At 51.5% G+C, this 16,079-nt stretch overlaps 1 protein-coding gene across 10 annotated transcripts in view; it reads left to right on the top strand.

Moving 5' to 3' along the window:
- Positions 1 to 16,079, top strand: part of ATF7IP (activating transcription factor 7 interacting protein) — a 673,891-nt gene that overhangs the window by 504,096 nt on the left and 153,716 nt on the right. For all 10 annotated transcript variants that reach the window (XM_086958904.1, XM_086958898.1, XM_086958874.1 and 7 more), the window contains one exon: positions 5,815 to 5,881. In XM_086958904.1, the coding sequence (XP_086815030.1) occupies positions 5,815 to 5,881 (67 nt within the window). The remainder of the gene's footprint in view (positions 1 to 5,814; positions 5,882 to 16,079) is intronic.

Below are 16,079 nucleotides of genomic sequence, written 5' to 3'. Positions count from 1 at the left end.
AAGGAATCTATCACTAACGTGTCTCTTTCAGATGCACAAGTTACTACTTGTGTAACGATATATCTGTAAGAGACATTAGTTAGTGATAGATTCCTTACCGACCCACCCATCCTCCCGGTTCTGCGAACCGATATCTAGGGTTAAGGTCATCCCCTTTCAGGGCCCTAGTTTCATGGCACCAGTGTTGGTTTTTGTCATGGCTCTGCGCTTCTGGCGCGGAAAAGCTGTGGCTAAGAACTGACGTCAGCACGCGGAGGCGGCGTCTAAGTACTCCGACGACGTCATCACGGCGGCGCCGACGACGGACGCGGAGCCGCAGACGACGCCTACCGACGCCAAGGGTACTGCTACGCAAAGGTTCCAGATCCAGTCTGACGCCTGGGGATATTCTAAGGTAAGGAATCTATCGCTAACTAATGTCTCTTACAGATATATCGTTACACAAGAAGTAACTTGTGCATTAGGCTATAATACCGATATTTCTGCCTCTGTTCTGGATTTCGGTGAGACTGACTCTGAGGCTGTTGGGCCTCATGGCCTCCTGCATCCTGTTAGTAAGGCATGCCAGGTGGCGTTTGCGGACTCTGCAGTGGGACCGGAAGTTCCAGTGGGCACAGCATCCGGGAAATCTAACTGAGGTGGTTCAGATCTCAGAAGGGACTGCAAAAGATCTGCAGTGGTGGTTGATGAACTGCGATTGTGTCAATGACGGACCCCTCTCCCTTCCCCAACCAGATCTCTCAGTAGTAAAAGATGCGTCACTTCTGGGATGGGGCATCCATCTGGGAGAGATGGAGATCATGGGACACTGGTCTCCGGTGGAGTCTGGGCTCCGCATACATTTCTTGGACCTCCGAGCGATACGGTTGGAATTGAAGGCATTTCTTCTCTCTGTCAAAGGAAAGTTAGTGCAGGTGTTCATAGATAACACCTCCACCATTTAGTACTGCAACAAGCAGGACGGAGTGGGGCCGTGGACCCTTTGTTGAGAGGCCCTGCGTCTCTGGACATGGCTGGAACAGCAGGGTATAACCCTGGCGATTCAACACCTGGCAGGTTCTTGAACGCCAGAGCAGCTGAACTCAGCCGTCGATGTCTGGTGGTTCACGAATGGCATCTCCAGTCGGAGGTGGCGCTAAGGTCTCTTTCAGCAGTGGGGAGAACCTTAGTTAGATTTGTTCGCCTCCGTAGAGAACACGCAGTGTCAGCAGTACTGTGCGCTGAAGTGTCCAAGTCAGCTATCACTCGGCGATGCCTTTTGTTGTGAGTGGAGCTCAGGCCTACTTTATGCCTTTCCGTCCATTCCACTCCTGCCCAGGGTTCCGAAGAAAATCAGGAGCGATCGGTCCCAAGTCATTCTTGTGGCTCCGGACTGTGCGAGGAGAGTCTGGTATCCAGAGCTTCTGAAAATTAGCAACGGTCCCCCAATCAGGCTGCCCCTTCGGGAGCATCTTCTGTCGCAGCAGCAGTGAAGGGTCCTCCACCCGAACATGTCAACTCTGCGCCTCCATTCGTGGAGATTGAGCAGTGGCAGTTGATGGCTTTTGACCTTCCTCCAAAAGTATGCAACATTATTTTGGCGGTAAGGCGGCCCTCCAGTAAGTCAGTATACGCCTGCTGTTGGCAGAAATTCGTATTATACTGTACAGAAAGGTATATTGACCCTTTTTCTGCTTCTCTTTCTACTTTCTTTTTATTTATTCTGACCCTTAACCTACAGGGCTCTGCTGTGGGAACTCGGAAGGGTTACCTTTCTGCTCTGTCTGTCTTTTTTGCGGCTGTCATAACAGCCCTCTCTCTTTAAGTCTCCAACTGTATAACTTTGTGCCAACTCCTCCCTACATGCCACAATCTCATGACCGGCTGACCGAGAATCTTCTATCCCTTTTCCACAGGAAAGTCACGCGGTTGATATTCTCACTTCTTTCTGGTCCCCAAAAAGGACTTAGGCCTTAGTCCTATCGTAGACCGGCAGGCCCCCAACTACTTCCTTAAGCAGTAGAAAATTCAAAATGCTCATGTTAGCTCAGGTCCTGTCTGTAATGGGCCCAGGAGACTGGATGGTAGCGTTGGACTTGCAGGATGCTTATTTCCACATTCCTGTCCTGCCTGCCCATTAATGTTCTCTGCGGTTCACAGTGTGCCACAAACACTTGCAGTTCATGTGCTACCTTTTGACCTTGCCAGCGCCCCTCGGGTGTTCACCAAGGTGATGCTGGTGGTTGCAGCTAACCTACGGAGATAAGGGTTGCCAGTCTTTCCCTATCTCGACTACTAGTGTTGAAGGGCAGCCTGCCTCCGGCTGCCGCCTCCCACCTCCACACTTTGGCGAGCCATTTGGACTCACTAGGGTTCACTATCAACATGCCGAAGCCATACCGGACTCCCACTCAGACACTCCCTTTCATTGGAGCTATTCTGGACGCAGTGGAGTTTCTCGGTTATTCTCCTGAGTGGCAAGTCCAGGACATTCAGGGTATGATTCCCATGTTTCAGCCTCTATCCTGGATTTCGGTGACGCAGACTCTGAGACAGTGGGTCACATGGCCTCCTGCATCCTGCTGTTAACTCATGACGATGGCATATGCAGGCTCTGTAGCGGGACCTGAGTTTCAATGGGCACAACTTTAGGGGAACCTTTCCGACATGGTCCAGATCTCGGAGGGAAGTGTGTAAGAGATACAGTAGTGACTCACAAACTGCGATTGGGTCAGAGGCTGACCCCTCTCTCTCCCGCAACTAGATCTCACAGTAGTGACAGATATACCACTCCTGGGATGGGGCAGGTATCTGGAAGTGGTGGAGATCAGAGGTCTCTGGTCCCCGGCGATACCTTGATCCCTCATCAAGCTGCTGGAACTCTGTGCAATCCAACTGGCATTGACAGCCTTTCTACCCTCCATCAAGGGAAGGCTAGTCCAGGTTTTCATGGACAACACCACCCTGGACCTTTTGTCAAGAGGCCCTGCATCTCTGGGCAGGCTGGAACATCAGGGCATATCACAGGTGGTTACAACACCTGGCGGGCTCTTTGAATGCCAGAGTGGACTAACTGAGCCGTTGATGCCTAGCGGATCACAAGTGTCTCCAACCAGAGGTGGCACATGGTCTCTTTCAACAGTGGGGAGAGCCTTGGCTAGATCTGTTTCAATCTGCCAAGAACGCACAGTGAAGCAGTTTCACCCTTTGGAGATTTCAAACCAGCTTTCACTTGGTGACACTTTTTGTCTTGAGTGGAGCACAGGCCTCCAGTACGCCTTTCTGCCCGTACCACTCCTGCCCAGAGTGCTCAAGAACAACAGGCCCAAGTCATCCTTTTGGCTCTGAAGTGGGCACGGAGAGTCTAGTATCCCAAGCTATTGAGCATGGCTATCGATCCTCCGATCAGGCTGTTCCTTCAGGAGAATCTTCTGTTGCAGCACCAGCGGAGGGACCTTGACCCAAACCTGCCCAGTTTCCGTCTTCTTACCTGGAGATTGAGCTGTGCCAGTTAAGAAGGTTTGACCTTCCTCCTGAAATCTGTAACATCATCTTGACAGCCTGGCATCCCTCCACCAAGATGGTATACTCCTGCCGTTGGAAACCATTTGTGGCATGGTGTGCAGAAAAAGCTATTGATCCCCTTTCTGTAGTTGTACTCTTCATTCTTTCCCTTGCCCAGCAGGGATCTCTTCTGGGCACTCTTGAGGGATTCGTGTCTGCTCTTTCAGCCTTTTTGCAGCTGACTAATCCTCTTTTCAAATTCCCTATTGGAAATGGGTTTCTAAAAGTTCTGGTTAATCTCTTCCCTCCTTCACCATTTATCATGCCTCAGTGGGATCTTAATCTGGTGTTGACTTTCTTGATGTGTGTGCCTTTCGAGCCTCTTCATAATTTTCCTGTCAGGTGTCTGAGGATTAAAACAGCTTTCCTTGTGGCTTTATCTGCCCGTAGAGTAAGTGAGCTGCAAGCCTTGTCATCCACACCACCGTAGTTATCAGTCTATCCTGGCAAACTGGTGCTTTGCGCAAGGGCCTCCTTTATACTGAACATGGTTAGCCCATTTTACATCGCCCAATCCATTACACTGCCTACCTTTCACTCTCCTCCACATCTCTCTAAAGAAGAGTGACTCCATCATCTGGCCCCAAAAAGTGTTTGTCGTTCTATCTTGATTGCACCCGAGAGTTCTAGGCTGAGTACCAACTCTTCAGGGGTTATTTTGATGCACAGAACAGCCGGGCTGTGCAGAAGCGAGCCATCACCAGATGGGTCGTGCTTTGCCTTAAAATCTGCTATGCATTGGCCAAGAAGCAACCTCCAGATGGTTTGCGTGCTCATTTGACTAAAGCTACAACCACTTTCTTAGCTTGCGGAGTCCCGGTCCTGGACTTCTGCCAAGCAGCAACGTGGGCTTCCCTGCACATGTTCACCAGGCATTACTGTCTGGACAGTCAGGTCTGTAGGGATGGGCACTTAGCATCTACAGTGCTGCAGGACTTCCTTGTTTGATACTGGTCTGCACACCCACCACCAGGGATGGTTTTGCTTGGGTATCTATTCAAAGTTAAGGAATCTGCAGTTAGAAGTCTCTAAAGGATGAGCAAGTTACTTATCTTTTGTAACGCCTTGTCTGGTAGAGACTATATCTACCTGTAGATTCCTTACTTGACCCACCCATCTTCCACGCTCTGCAAACGGATTTCTAGGGACAGGACTGACTTCTTTCAGGTCCCTAATTTTCCACATCAGTGGCGTGGACAGTCAAAAAAAGAAACTGGCATCAGTGCACCTAGGTAGCTCTTATATCGGTGCCGCAGCAGTCACTTCTGGCGCAGGTTATGAATGTAGAGCCGAATGGCGCCACCTACTGGCGTGCAGGAGTACGGCTCACAAAAAGACTTACGGATCCATTGTGACGTCAGGGAAACTTAAAGATGAGGAATCTGCATCTAGATATAGTCTCTACCAGACAAGGCATTGCCGAAGGTAAGTAACTTGTGTAACGTGAACAATGACTCACATTTTCCAACAGTATTACTGCATTGATGTGAGAACCAAAAAGGATTGGTCGTGCAACCAGAGGTGCGCCTCACCCTTTACCCATAATGTGACTTTCCCACCTACCACCAAATATTGGGACTGCTTTGTTAATCCTAATTCGAGCATGTTAATCTCTAAACTATCCAGTGCTGGAGAAGCAAAAGTTCCTTCCCTATAGCAACAGTTCTCCAGCACTGATATATTTGATAGATTTACTCCCTTTTTCAAGAGGCTCCAAGATATGCACATTTCACTGCTACAAGTTGAAAAATCTGAAGCTGAAAGCCTAGGGCAGGGTTAGAACTCACATAGGCTCACCCTAGCAGAGACCCCCCACATCTGTAGAAACAGAGCTGGCGGAAGAACCGTTTCCTATATCGCAGCCAAAGCCTGGAACAAGCTCCCTGTTAACATCAGACACTCCCCGCCCAACCCTGCACACCTTCAGCAAGAACCTCAAGACCTGGCTCTTCGAATGAAACAAAGCTGCACTCCACCCCTTGGGAGACCGATGGAAGGAAGTTCAGACTAGTGAGTAAAGTATCAAATCTGCAAGTATACATGTCTAAGACCCAATACAGGAAGTAACCCTTAAAGAATGCAGGTGAATCTTTTTACGCTTGAAAGGATTCCAGTTGGCACTTCAAAATTAAATTTTTGTGACCCACCCAAATTTGTAGGCTATTTTCCTAGCCCATTGATGTAATATATGTAACTGAATTTTCAGAGTATACATCCTGTGCAATTAGGTCTGTGTGGACACATTTGCTAATATTTAAGTTTCTCTTTCAGGGTGGAAAACCTGGAGGTGGGGTCATTGACCTTACATTGGACGACGAGGAAGCAAACTCTTCCCAAGGTATGTGGGATTCTGGTAAAGAGTAATCTACTGAATCTACACCCTCACATGGCTGTACCCTTACCTGAATGTGTGTATTTTATACAGTCAAGTGGGTGTATATATAAATCATGCATATTTCATTTAACCCTTCAAAAATGATATTACGGTTTCCTTTCAATGCATAATCGGCAGCAATAGTTGAAAAGTATCTATGGGCCCCTTCTCTGGCCAGGACAACCCATTTTTAGGTTTTACATAGGTGACTGTTGCCCTTAGACTTATTTTTTTCATTTTTGATTGAGGCTTAGTCGGGGCCAGGATGTCAGGACCTTTAATGTTCATGAAGTGCTTAACTGGTGCTACTCTGCTTTTTCCATTTAGATACCTGTAGTTTGAAAGGCTATACATTTAGTTTGCATGAATGGTCAAGTGTGTGTCAAAGATGAGCCTCTGATTAGCTGCATAAATGAAGATGAACAAGGAAGGAGTGAACTGATGCCATGCCCCCTCAACCCCCACAAAACCCTCATTCACCCACTCTCCTGCCCCACAGTTTACAGAACTGAGATGCCTTTTATGTTTGTCTTAAGATTTGAAGAAACCAGCAGATAGTCACTCTGTTTTTCTCAATGTTTCCTTCTTGTTATTCAGAATGTTTCTATGTACTACCTCCAGATCTCATTTATTATCTATTTCTTAGTAAAATATTAACTTAAGTTAGTTAAAACAGGGCAGTTTTGTCAGCATGAGATGCTTTGTACTTGCATGATTTTCAGAATGCCACAGTTATCCAATAAACTGTCGCAAAATGTTTAGTTCTGCATTAAAAAAAACCTTCACTGATAGTCCTATAAATTACAACTATTCATTCCTAGCTGTGTGTAGAGACACCAGTATACTCATACCCCCTATGTAAATTACAATTGAGGTGCAAAATCAGCCTAATTAATGCTATGAAGCACCTTCTGAAGCCTTTCATCAGCCATATTTTCCTTAGCATTAACACCATTCAAATTTCAACCCTTCACAAAACTATACTGCAGTATCTGAACATAAACATGGATGCCCAGGTTATGAACAATTAAGGGGTAAAAGGTCTGCTAGGCTTCAAGCTAGCAGAGCTAAAAAAAAAAATACAAAAACAAATTGCCTTTTAGTCAATGCTTCTAATCCCATGATACCTTGTACTGGCCTTTGTCTCCCAGGTTCAGTTATTTTTTTTGGTTGTAAAGAGTAGGACCCTGAAAAACTAGACGTTTTTCATCTTGTTTTTGGCAGTTTTTCTGTCAATTTCTTTATTCAACTTCTGTTTTTGTGAAGAAGACTCTAGCTTCATTTGACTTTTCAGCCACATTTTCCAGTCTGCATCCCGTCCTTATTTGTTGAGTACCCTTCTAGTGGCAGAAAGAAAGCAACTTAAGTCCTTCATCAGGTCTCTGAGAGTTGCCTTCCAGCCTCCCAATACACTAAGAAATAGGAGCTTTGTTCCAAAATGTCTTTCAAAGATTGGTAGGGCATTAGGCTGAGAGGGATATGAGAGGACTTGCTTACTAGGAACAAAAAGCACAGGGTTTCCAGGGTAACATCTGCATCCACTTTGACAATGCCTGTCCCTCCAAAGGCTCCCATCGAGGGAGATCAAAGCAGAGCAGTCCAGAAAGGGGGAGAAGCAGAGGCCCTACCAGTCGCAGCACTCTTGACATGGGGGCTGCACTGACTGGCTCGTTGTCAAGGAAGAATTGTTGGCTAAACATTGCCACTTGGGAAAGTAAATGGTGTTGAAGTTTTCTTGATGACAGACTTTGCCATTCGCTGTCCTATCACTTATTGTTGAAGCACTTTTCACTGTTAAGGGATCTGACGCAAGACATCTTGTGTCGAGGCCTTTGATGTCAGTCATTCAACATCTGGACACTTATGATGGTAGAAAGCATATCAAGGGAATATCATGTAGCCTATTTTCTCCTAATGGTTCTCCCTCTCCATTGTGGCCCTTCAACTTTGTCATAGCACCAGAATATTCCTACCAATTCCAAAGGTTATGGTTTTGCTTCTGGAGAGGTCAGTGTCTTTCATAAGAAAAATGCCTCCATCCATGAGAGAGTACAGACCAGTGGAGGTACTCCAATCTCCTCCACATTCACTGCAGGCTTCCGAATGAGATCTTCCACTTTGTAAACGCTGCCATAAGAGAAATCTCTCTGTCACCTGATAGATCCTCAGATTGTTGAGATTCTAGTTTATCTTACACTCCCACATCCATTACTGGCTCCATCTAGAGTGTCAAGTGGATAACATTATCGGTTTTCAGGAGGCCTTCGCAGTAGTAGCATCCAAGCTTAGTATCCAGTTAAAAGCCCCTTGATTAGCAGTTAGATGCTTCACCCCAGAGAAACTCCCATATCTCGTCTCCCTTTAATGCCAGGTCTGGCTGAAATGGTGGAAGAAAGAATTCTTCCACTGGTATGACAAAAGCCTCCACAGTAAGGTTCAACGTTCCTCCGAATTAACCCGAAGCCAGACACTGTCATTGTGTCTGCAGTTGCTAAGAAACATCATGTTCGAGGCATGTGGGCTACTGAATTCTTATCTGTGCATAGATCGCCGCCTAGTGTTGGGTCCGGATGATTGCACTTTGTTGTCTTGGAAGAGTCTTTGAAGTATCACGAGATAGGTGACTCCTCCCCTGGACTACAGTGCGCATGGGCATCTTCTCCATCCTCAGATTGTTTTTTTCCGCCATTGGGTTCGGATGTTATTCCTACACTCCAACTTCGGATCCGAAACAAAACTTTTATAAAGGCCAAAAGGCCTTCGACGGTATTGTTCTCGCTCGGTACCTCTTGACTTGATAAAGCTTTCCATCTCGAACCGGTCGTCGACGCGGGCCGTTGGGCCTTTTCGGCGCCACGTGGACCTGCTGTCGATGGAAAGGAGCCCGTTCAAAAGATGCCCACAATGCCACTCCAAGTTCCCGCATACTGACAAGCATTCAGTATGCAACAAGTGTTGCATCTCCAGACCATAAGGAAGAAACCTGCCCAGCCTGCGCCCAGTTTCGGTCGAAGAAAACCATACAGAATCGACGGGCCGCTAGGCAATAGATGCAGCGACAGGCAACGGACCAAGAACTTCCAGAAGCTCCAGATTCGGACCTAGAGATCGTCACCGTCAAGGACTACTCGTACTGCGATGATGAGATCCCACCGGGGCAAATCGTGAGTACACTGCCCCTGACACCGATTACCCCATTACCGAAGGCTCTGGTCGAGGCATCGCCAAAAGGCCTTAGCCAAGATCCAAAGAAACATTCGCCAGTCCCGCCATCCGTCTCGGCTCCGAAACCTTCAGAGACCCCAGGGCCAAGTACCACAATCCCAAAGAAGGTTCCGAAACTAAAAAGGTCATCGACCCGAAGGCCGTCGAGCCAAAGAAAACCGTGCAGCCTAAAGGCGTCGACCCGAAGAAAACGGTCGACCCGAAAAAGGCAGTCGAGCCGCGGGGCACCGACCCCAAACAGGCCGCTAAGCCCAAAAAGTGCACCGACACAAAGGACGTCGAGCCAAAAAAGCCGGCTCTGCCAAAAGTCACCGAACCAAAGAAGGTCGCCGACGGGAAGGGTGCCATATCGAAGCCTATAATCCGGCCAGAGAAGGCGATCGACACGAAAACAAGTGCTCCGAAATCACTAGTCGATCCTAAAAAGACCAACTCAGCAAAGGGCAGTCAACCAAAAAAGCCTGTCGAGCACAAGAAACGTGTCTAACCAAAAGACCCGGTCGACCCAAAAACACTCGCCGGCCCGAAAAAAGGGCCAGAGCCGAAGAAAAGCACTAAGGCACCAAAAGTAGTCTAAGCAGAAGGTGTTATCAACCCAAAAAAGTCACAACCAAGAACAGTGGAGGAAGAACTCTTCCATCCTGATCCAGCAGACGACCAGGCAAAAATATATATTAATCCTGAGACTGGTAAAGTTACAATCCTGCACAGGAAGAAGAGGCCACTGGACACTGACTCTCATTCCCCTATTCCACTAAAAAAGAAGGACTTTGGGACTTCTCCATCTAGACCCTTCACTCCCTTCTATCCCATTATGCCTACTACTCCTTTTGCCCCTTACTCTCCTTCTCACTATGGGGACAATGAGGGGAACACAGGGGAAAATCCTCAGCCTGATTATGATTATCCACAGGATCCTGAGCCACAAAATGAACCATGGGAGGAGCCAACTGACCCTTATAACACCCATCCTATCCCTGATGTCTCCTTTTATCCAAGTAAGCCTTCACCTACTGACAACACCATTGACTTCAACCAATTAATAGACAGGGCAGCGCAGTACCACAATGTAGATATGCATAATGACCATGTAGAGGAAGACTTCTTATTTGACACCTTCCCTACTTCAGAAAAAAGGGTCAGCACACTCCCTATGCTAAAGGGAGTGTTAAAACACGCACCTGACATATTTAAATATACAGCCAGGGCACGGGTAATCAATCCCAGGATTGAGAAAAAGTATAGAGCAGCCCCTACAGACCCTACCTACATCAGAGGACAGTTACCATTAGACTCACTAGTGGTGGCTAATGCACGCAAAAGGGCTAACTCACAAACAACGGGGGAAGCCCCTCCCCCGATAAAGAATCAAAAATACTAGAAGCCTCAGGTAAAAGGGTAGCAGCACAGGCCTCCAATTCATGGAGAATTGCCAACACACAAGCTCTGCTAGCTCGTTACGACAGGGCACAATATGACCAGCTTGAAAGCTTAATGCAACACCTACCTGAGCCTTTTAAAGCCCAAGCTGATGACCTCAGACAGGAGGGAAAGTTCATTACAAACGCCTCCATCAAATGTGCCCTTAATGCAGCAGACACCGCAGCCAGGTCTATTAACACTAGTGTTTAACTAAGGCGACATGCAGAGCTGCGTATTTCGGGCTTTAAGAACGAGGTGCAGTCCGCCATTCTTAATCAGCTAGTCAATCAAGACTTCCTTTTTGGCCCTGCTGTCGACACCATTTTAGATAAAATGAAGAAGGACACCGAAACCGCAAAGTCAATGGGAGCATTGCAGTTTCAGTAACACAGAAGTTCCTTTCGACGCTCCTCATACAGGGCAGCTACACGAGGCAATACTTCCCAAACGTCATCATCATACAAAGGCAAAACACAAAGTTCCTTTACCAAAAACTCCAACAGACGAGGTTATAGGGGTAACAGTAATAAGGGAAGAGGACGTGGAGGCAATAACACCAGAGCCTCCACTGCCACAAAACAGTGACATCATCATGCTACCTCCAGACCACCTAACAACGGTCGGAGGCAGACTCCTACAATTCCTACCTGTCTGGAACGCAATTACCACGGACAGGTGGGTGAGACAAATTATCCAGTATGGTTATTGCCTGGAACTCACTTCTAAACCCCCCAACATACCACCCAGACACCGTCCTATGTCCAAATAACATATCACCCTGCTCCCTGCTACAACAAGAGGTGAAAAGCATGCTGGAAAAGGGGGCCATAGAGCCAGTCCCTTTCCAACATCAAGGGACAGGATTATACTCCCTATACTTCCTTATTCCCAGGACGGTTCCCTCAGACCAATATTGGACCTCAAACCCCTAAATCAATACATTCTGTCGGAGCACTTCCATATGATCACACTACAGCAAGCACTCACACTACTACAGCAAGGAGACTTCCTAGCAACATTGGACCTCAAGGACGCGTATTTTCACATACCCATCCATCTGAAAGAGACACGTTAGTGATAGATTCCTTACCTTAGAATATCCCCAGGCGTCAGACTGGATCCGGAAATTTTTGCGTAGCAATACCCCTGCGCGCTGGTAGGCGTCGTCTGCGGCTCCGCGTCCGTCGTCGGCGTCGTGAGCGCCGGGATGACGTCGTCGGAGTATTTAGACGGCGCCCATGCGCGCTGACGTCAGTTCTTCTTTTTTCCGCGCCAGCTAGCGCAGATCCGGAAGAAGCTCTACCCCCAGTCACTTTTTGACTGAACACTTTTTGATCTTTTTGATCCTCTCTTTAGTCGATTCTCGACTATCGGTGCCAGGGATGCCCGGGTTCAAGCCTTGCTCGAAGTGCGGCCGACTCATGTCGGTCACGGACCCCCATCGCCGGTGCCTGAAGTGCTTAGGCCTCGACCACGACGATCGGACCTGCGTCGACTGCCGGGCTCTGACGTCGAAGGCTAGGCGGGAGCGGTCCCGCAAGCGTCTCGAGTTGAGGCACTCGGCCCTGCGCCGCTCCAGGTCCCGGTCCCGGTCCCACGGGAGGTCGAGGGACAGGTCGCGAGGTCGGAGTCATCGACGTTCCGGGAGTGGACACCGATCGTCTGGTTCCAAGTCCTCAGGTAAGAGGCATGAGAGGTCGGAGCGACACCATCGATCCTCCGACCCGCCCCGACGCTCGCTCGATGCGGCCGGGGACTCGGGCGACACCGCCCACGCGGCTCCGCGGGAGTCGCAAGCGTCGCCGCCTGCCCCACACCTTCGGGTCCCTGGGCACGGCGCGTCGCAGGAGGAGGTCGAGAGGTACCTCATGGCCATGAGGGCCCTCCCTCCTCAGTCGGTTCCCGTGGCGCCTTCGGGCCGATCGGTTCCGTCTGGAGGTCCTTCCGGGTCGGGCGCTTTGGCCCCGACGACGTCGGGTACTTCGGGCCCGGCGCCGCTGGCGACTTCGGTCCCGGCGCCGCGCGACCTCGCTGGATCCGGCTCCGGATCCGGGACCTCGCCGGTCGACCTTACGACCTCACCGGCGCCGTCCCTTCAGGTGTCGTCCCCGGCAGCCGATGTGGTTGCCGACCCCAATGCTTCCTACGGTCCTACTCAGGTGTCGGAGGGGCGCCGCTGGGCGCCGATTCCGTCGGCCTTCGGAGAGTTCTATCTCCACGAGGAGGCCCTGGCTGTTAATCCTGGTCTCCAGGAGCCAGGTGGCGAGGAGCAATGGGAGGGGTCCGAGGACCCTCTGGCACGTGATTGCCAGTCGTATCAGGACTGGACATATGAGCTTGGGGAGGCCAGTGGTATTGACACCTCGCCAGACACTGGATTTACGTCGCCTCCGACTGTGGCTTCGGAGGCGGGTTCTGCTTACAGCGTAGTGTTGACGAAGGCAGCTAAGGCCCTAAACCTTCAGCTCCCCGTCGCGGCCGTGAGGACTAATCTCCTCACTGAGGTCCTCAAACAGCAGTCCGGTTCCACGGAGCCCCTTCTGCCGTTCAATGAGGCCTTGTGTGACGTTCTGCTGGGCACTTGGTCCAAGCCCGCCACAGGCCCCCCTGTGGACAGGAACGTGGCCAGACGCTACCACCCGGCACCGGGCGACCCATGCTTTTTGTCCACCCATCCCACCCCCGAGAGCCTGGTCATCCAGGCCTCTAACTCCCAATCCGCATTCCCGTCGGCCCCGCCCGACAGGGAATCCAAGAGATATGAGCAGTTCGGGAAGAAGGTCTTCTCGTCTGTGAGCCTAGGGCTACGGTCTGTGAACACCAACTGTCTCTTGGGCCGCTACACCCACACCCTGTGGGACACGGTTGCGGAGGTGCTGCCACAATGCCCTGAGGAGGTCAGGGCTAAACTCAGCCAAACCCTTGCGGACGGCCGAGATGCGGCACGTTTCTCTATCCGGTGTGGGCTGGATACCACGGACTCACTGGGCAGGGCGATGGCAACGACGGTGGCGGTTCGACGCCACGCCTGGTTGAGGTCCGCCAACTTCTCGGCCGATGTCCAGGCCACCCTCCTGGACATGCCGTTTGATGGCCGTCGCCTCTTCGGCGACAAGGCAGACCATGCGCTGGAACGTTTCAAGGACTCCAGGGCCACGGCCAAGTCCTTGGGCCTTACGGCCCCACGCCAGCAATCGGGTGCCTTTCGCTCCTTTCGTGGCCACGGAAGGGGCGCCCCACCGCGGACCGTCAGCCACGCACCGCAGAATACCCAACGCGGTGGCGGCCGTGGGAACCGCCGTGGCGGTGGTAGGGGCCAACGGCGAGGCCAGTCCACACCACCCTCAGCAGCCCCCGCCTCAAAACCTTCCTAGTCCGAGTTTTCAGGCCCATGTGACGCCTGTGGGAGGCAGGGTTCGCCATCACCTCTCCCACTGGCATACAGTCACTTCGGACAGGTGGGTGCTGCAAATTGTCCGAAGGGGTTTCTCCCTCCCCTTCGAGTCTTCCCCTCCATCCATGCCACCTCAATACCACCGTGTGTCGGGGGATCACTTGCAACTTCTGCAAGAGGAGGTTTTGGCCCTCTTGGCCAAGAGGGCCATCGAGCGCGTTCCTGGGCCAGAAGTAGGACGTGGTTGCTACTCCCACTACTTTCTGGTGCCCAAGAAGGGCAAAGGGGGCCTACGCCCTATCTTGGATCTGCGGAACGTCAACGGCTTCCTCCGGACGGAGAAGTTCAAGATGCTCACTTTGGCTCAGGTCCTGGCTGCCCTGGACCCAGGAGACTGGATGGTAGCGTTGGACTTGCAGGACGCCTATTTCCACATCCCCGTCCTGCCGGCCCACCGGCGTTACCTACGGTTCACGGTAGGCCTAGAGCACTTTCAGTTTACCGTGCTCCCCTTCGGCCTTACCAGCGCCCCACGGGTGTTCACGAAGGTGATGGCGGTGGTCGCAGCCCATCTGCGCAGGCAGGGGGTATCAGTCTTCCCCTACCTCGACGACTGGTTGTTGAAGGCGGGCTCGCCCCAAACAGTCGTCAGCCACCTCCAGACTACGGCCGACCTCCTGCACTTGCTGGGGTTCTCCATCAATGTGCCGAAGTCACACCTGTGTCCCTCTCAGAAGCTCCTTTTCATCGGAGCGGTTCTCGACTCGGCGCAGTTTCGGGTTTACCCACCCGAGCAGCGGGTCCGGGATATTCAGGCTCTGATTCCTGTCTTCGGACCGTTATCCCGGGTCTCGGTCAGGTTGACGCTGCGGCTTCTGGGACTGATGGCCTCCTGCATCCTTCTGGTGCGTCACGCCAGGTGGCGGATGCGGGCTCTGCAGTGGGACCTGAAGTTTCAGTGGGCCCAGCATCAGGGCAACCTGTCCGATCATGTCCTGATCTCGGAGGGCACTGCGAAACAACTGCAGTGGTGGCTCACGGACCGCGAATGGGTCAGTGGCAGACCCCTCTCCCTACCCCAGCCGGAGCACGTAGTTGTGACGGACGCGTCCCTCCAGGGCTGGGGGGGCCACATGGGAGAGGCGGAGATCAGAGGCCTCTGGTCTCCGGCGGAGTCCCGGCTCCACATCAACCTTCTGGAGCTGCGGGCGATTCGTCTTGCGCTGAAGGCATTCCTCCCCTCTGTCAGGGGGAGCGTGGTGCAAGTGTTCACCGACAACACCACCGCCATGTGGTACTGCAACAAACAGGGCGGTGTGGGGTCGTGGACCCTTTGCCAGGAGGCTCTGCGCCTCTGGCAGTGGATGGAACATCAGGGCGTGACCCTGGTGGTTCAACACCTGGCAGGCTCTCTGAATGCCAGGGCGGACGAACTCAGCCGCCGGTGCATGATGGATCACGAATGGCGTCTGAACTCGGACGTGGCGCAAGGTCTCTTTCGACAGTGGGGAGAGCCTTGGTTAGATCTATTCGCCACAGAAGAGAACGCGCAATGTCAGCAGTTCTGCGCGTTGGAGTTTCCAAGGCGGCACTCGCTCGGAGACGCTTTTCGTCGCGAGTGGAGCTGCGGTCTATTGTACGCCTTTCCGCCTATACCACTTCTGCCCAGAGTGCTGAAGAAGATCAGGCGCGACCGGGCCCAGGTCGTCCTTGTGGCTCCGGACTGGGCACGAAGGTACTGGTATCCCGAGCTACTCAGCATGTCAGTCGATCCCCCGATTCGTCTGCCTCTTCGGGAGGACCTTCTGTCGCAGCAGCAGGGGACGGTCCTGCACCCGAACCTGTCCAGTCTCCACCTACAAGCTTGGAGATTGAGCGGCGGCAGTTGAGGCCATTTGACTTGCCTCCCGAAGTCTGTGACATCATTCTGGCAGCCAGGCGTCCCTCCACTAGGTCGGTATACGCCTGCCGGTGGAACAGATTTGTGGCATGGTGCGCAGCAAAGGCTGTGGATCCCCTCTCTGCACCCCTTTCGGAAGTGCTGCTCTTTCTTCTTTCCCTTGCCCAGCAGGGCTCTGCTCTGGGCACTCTTAAAGGGTACCTTTCTGCTCTATCAGCCTT

The sequence above is a fragment of the Lissotriton vulgaris genome, chromosome 1_1, assembly GCF_964263255.1.
Source record: "Lissotriton vulgaris chromosome 1_1, aLisVul1.2, whole genome shotgun sequence".
NCBI classification, from domain to species: Eukaryota; Metazoa; Chordata; class Amphibia; order Caudata; family Salamandridae; genus Lissotriton; species Lissotriton vulgaris.
Note: the sequence above shows the minus strand (reverse complement) of the source record. Positions and strands in the feature narration are given on the sequence as shown.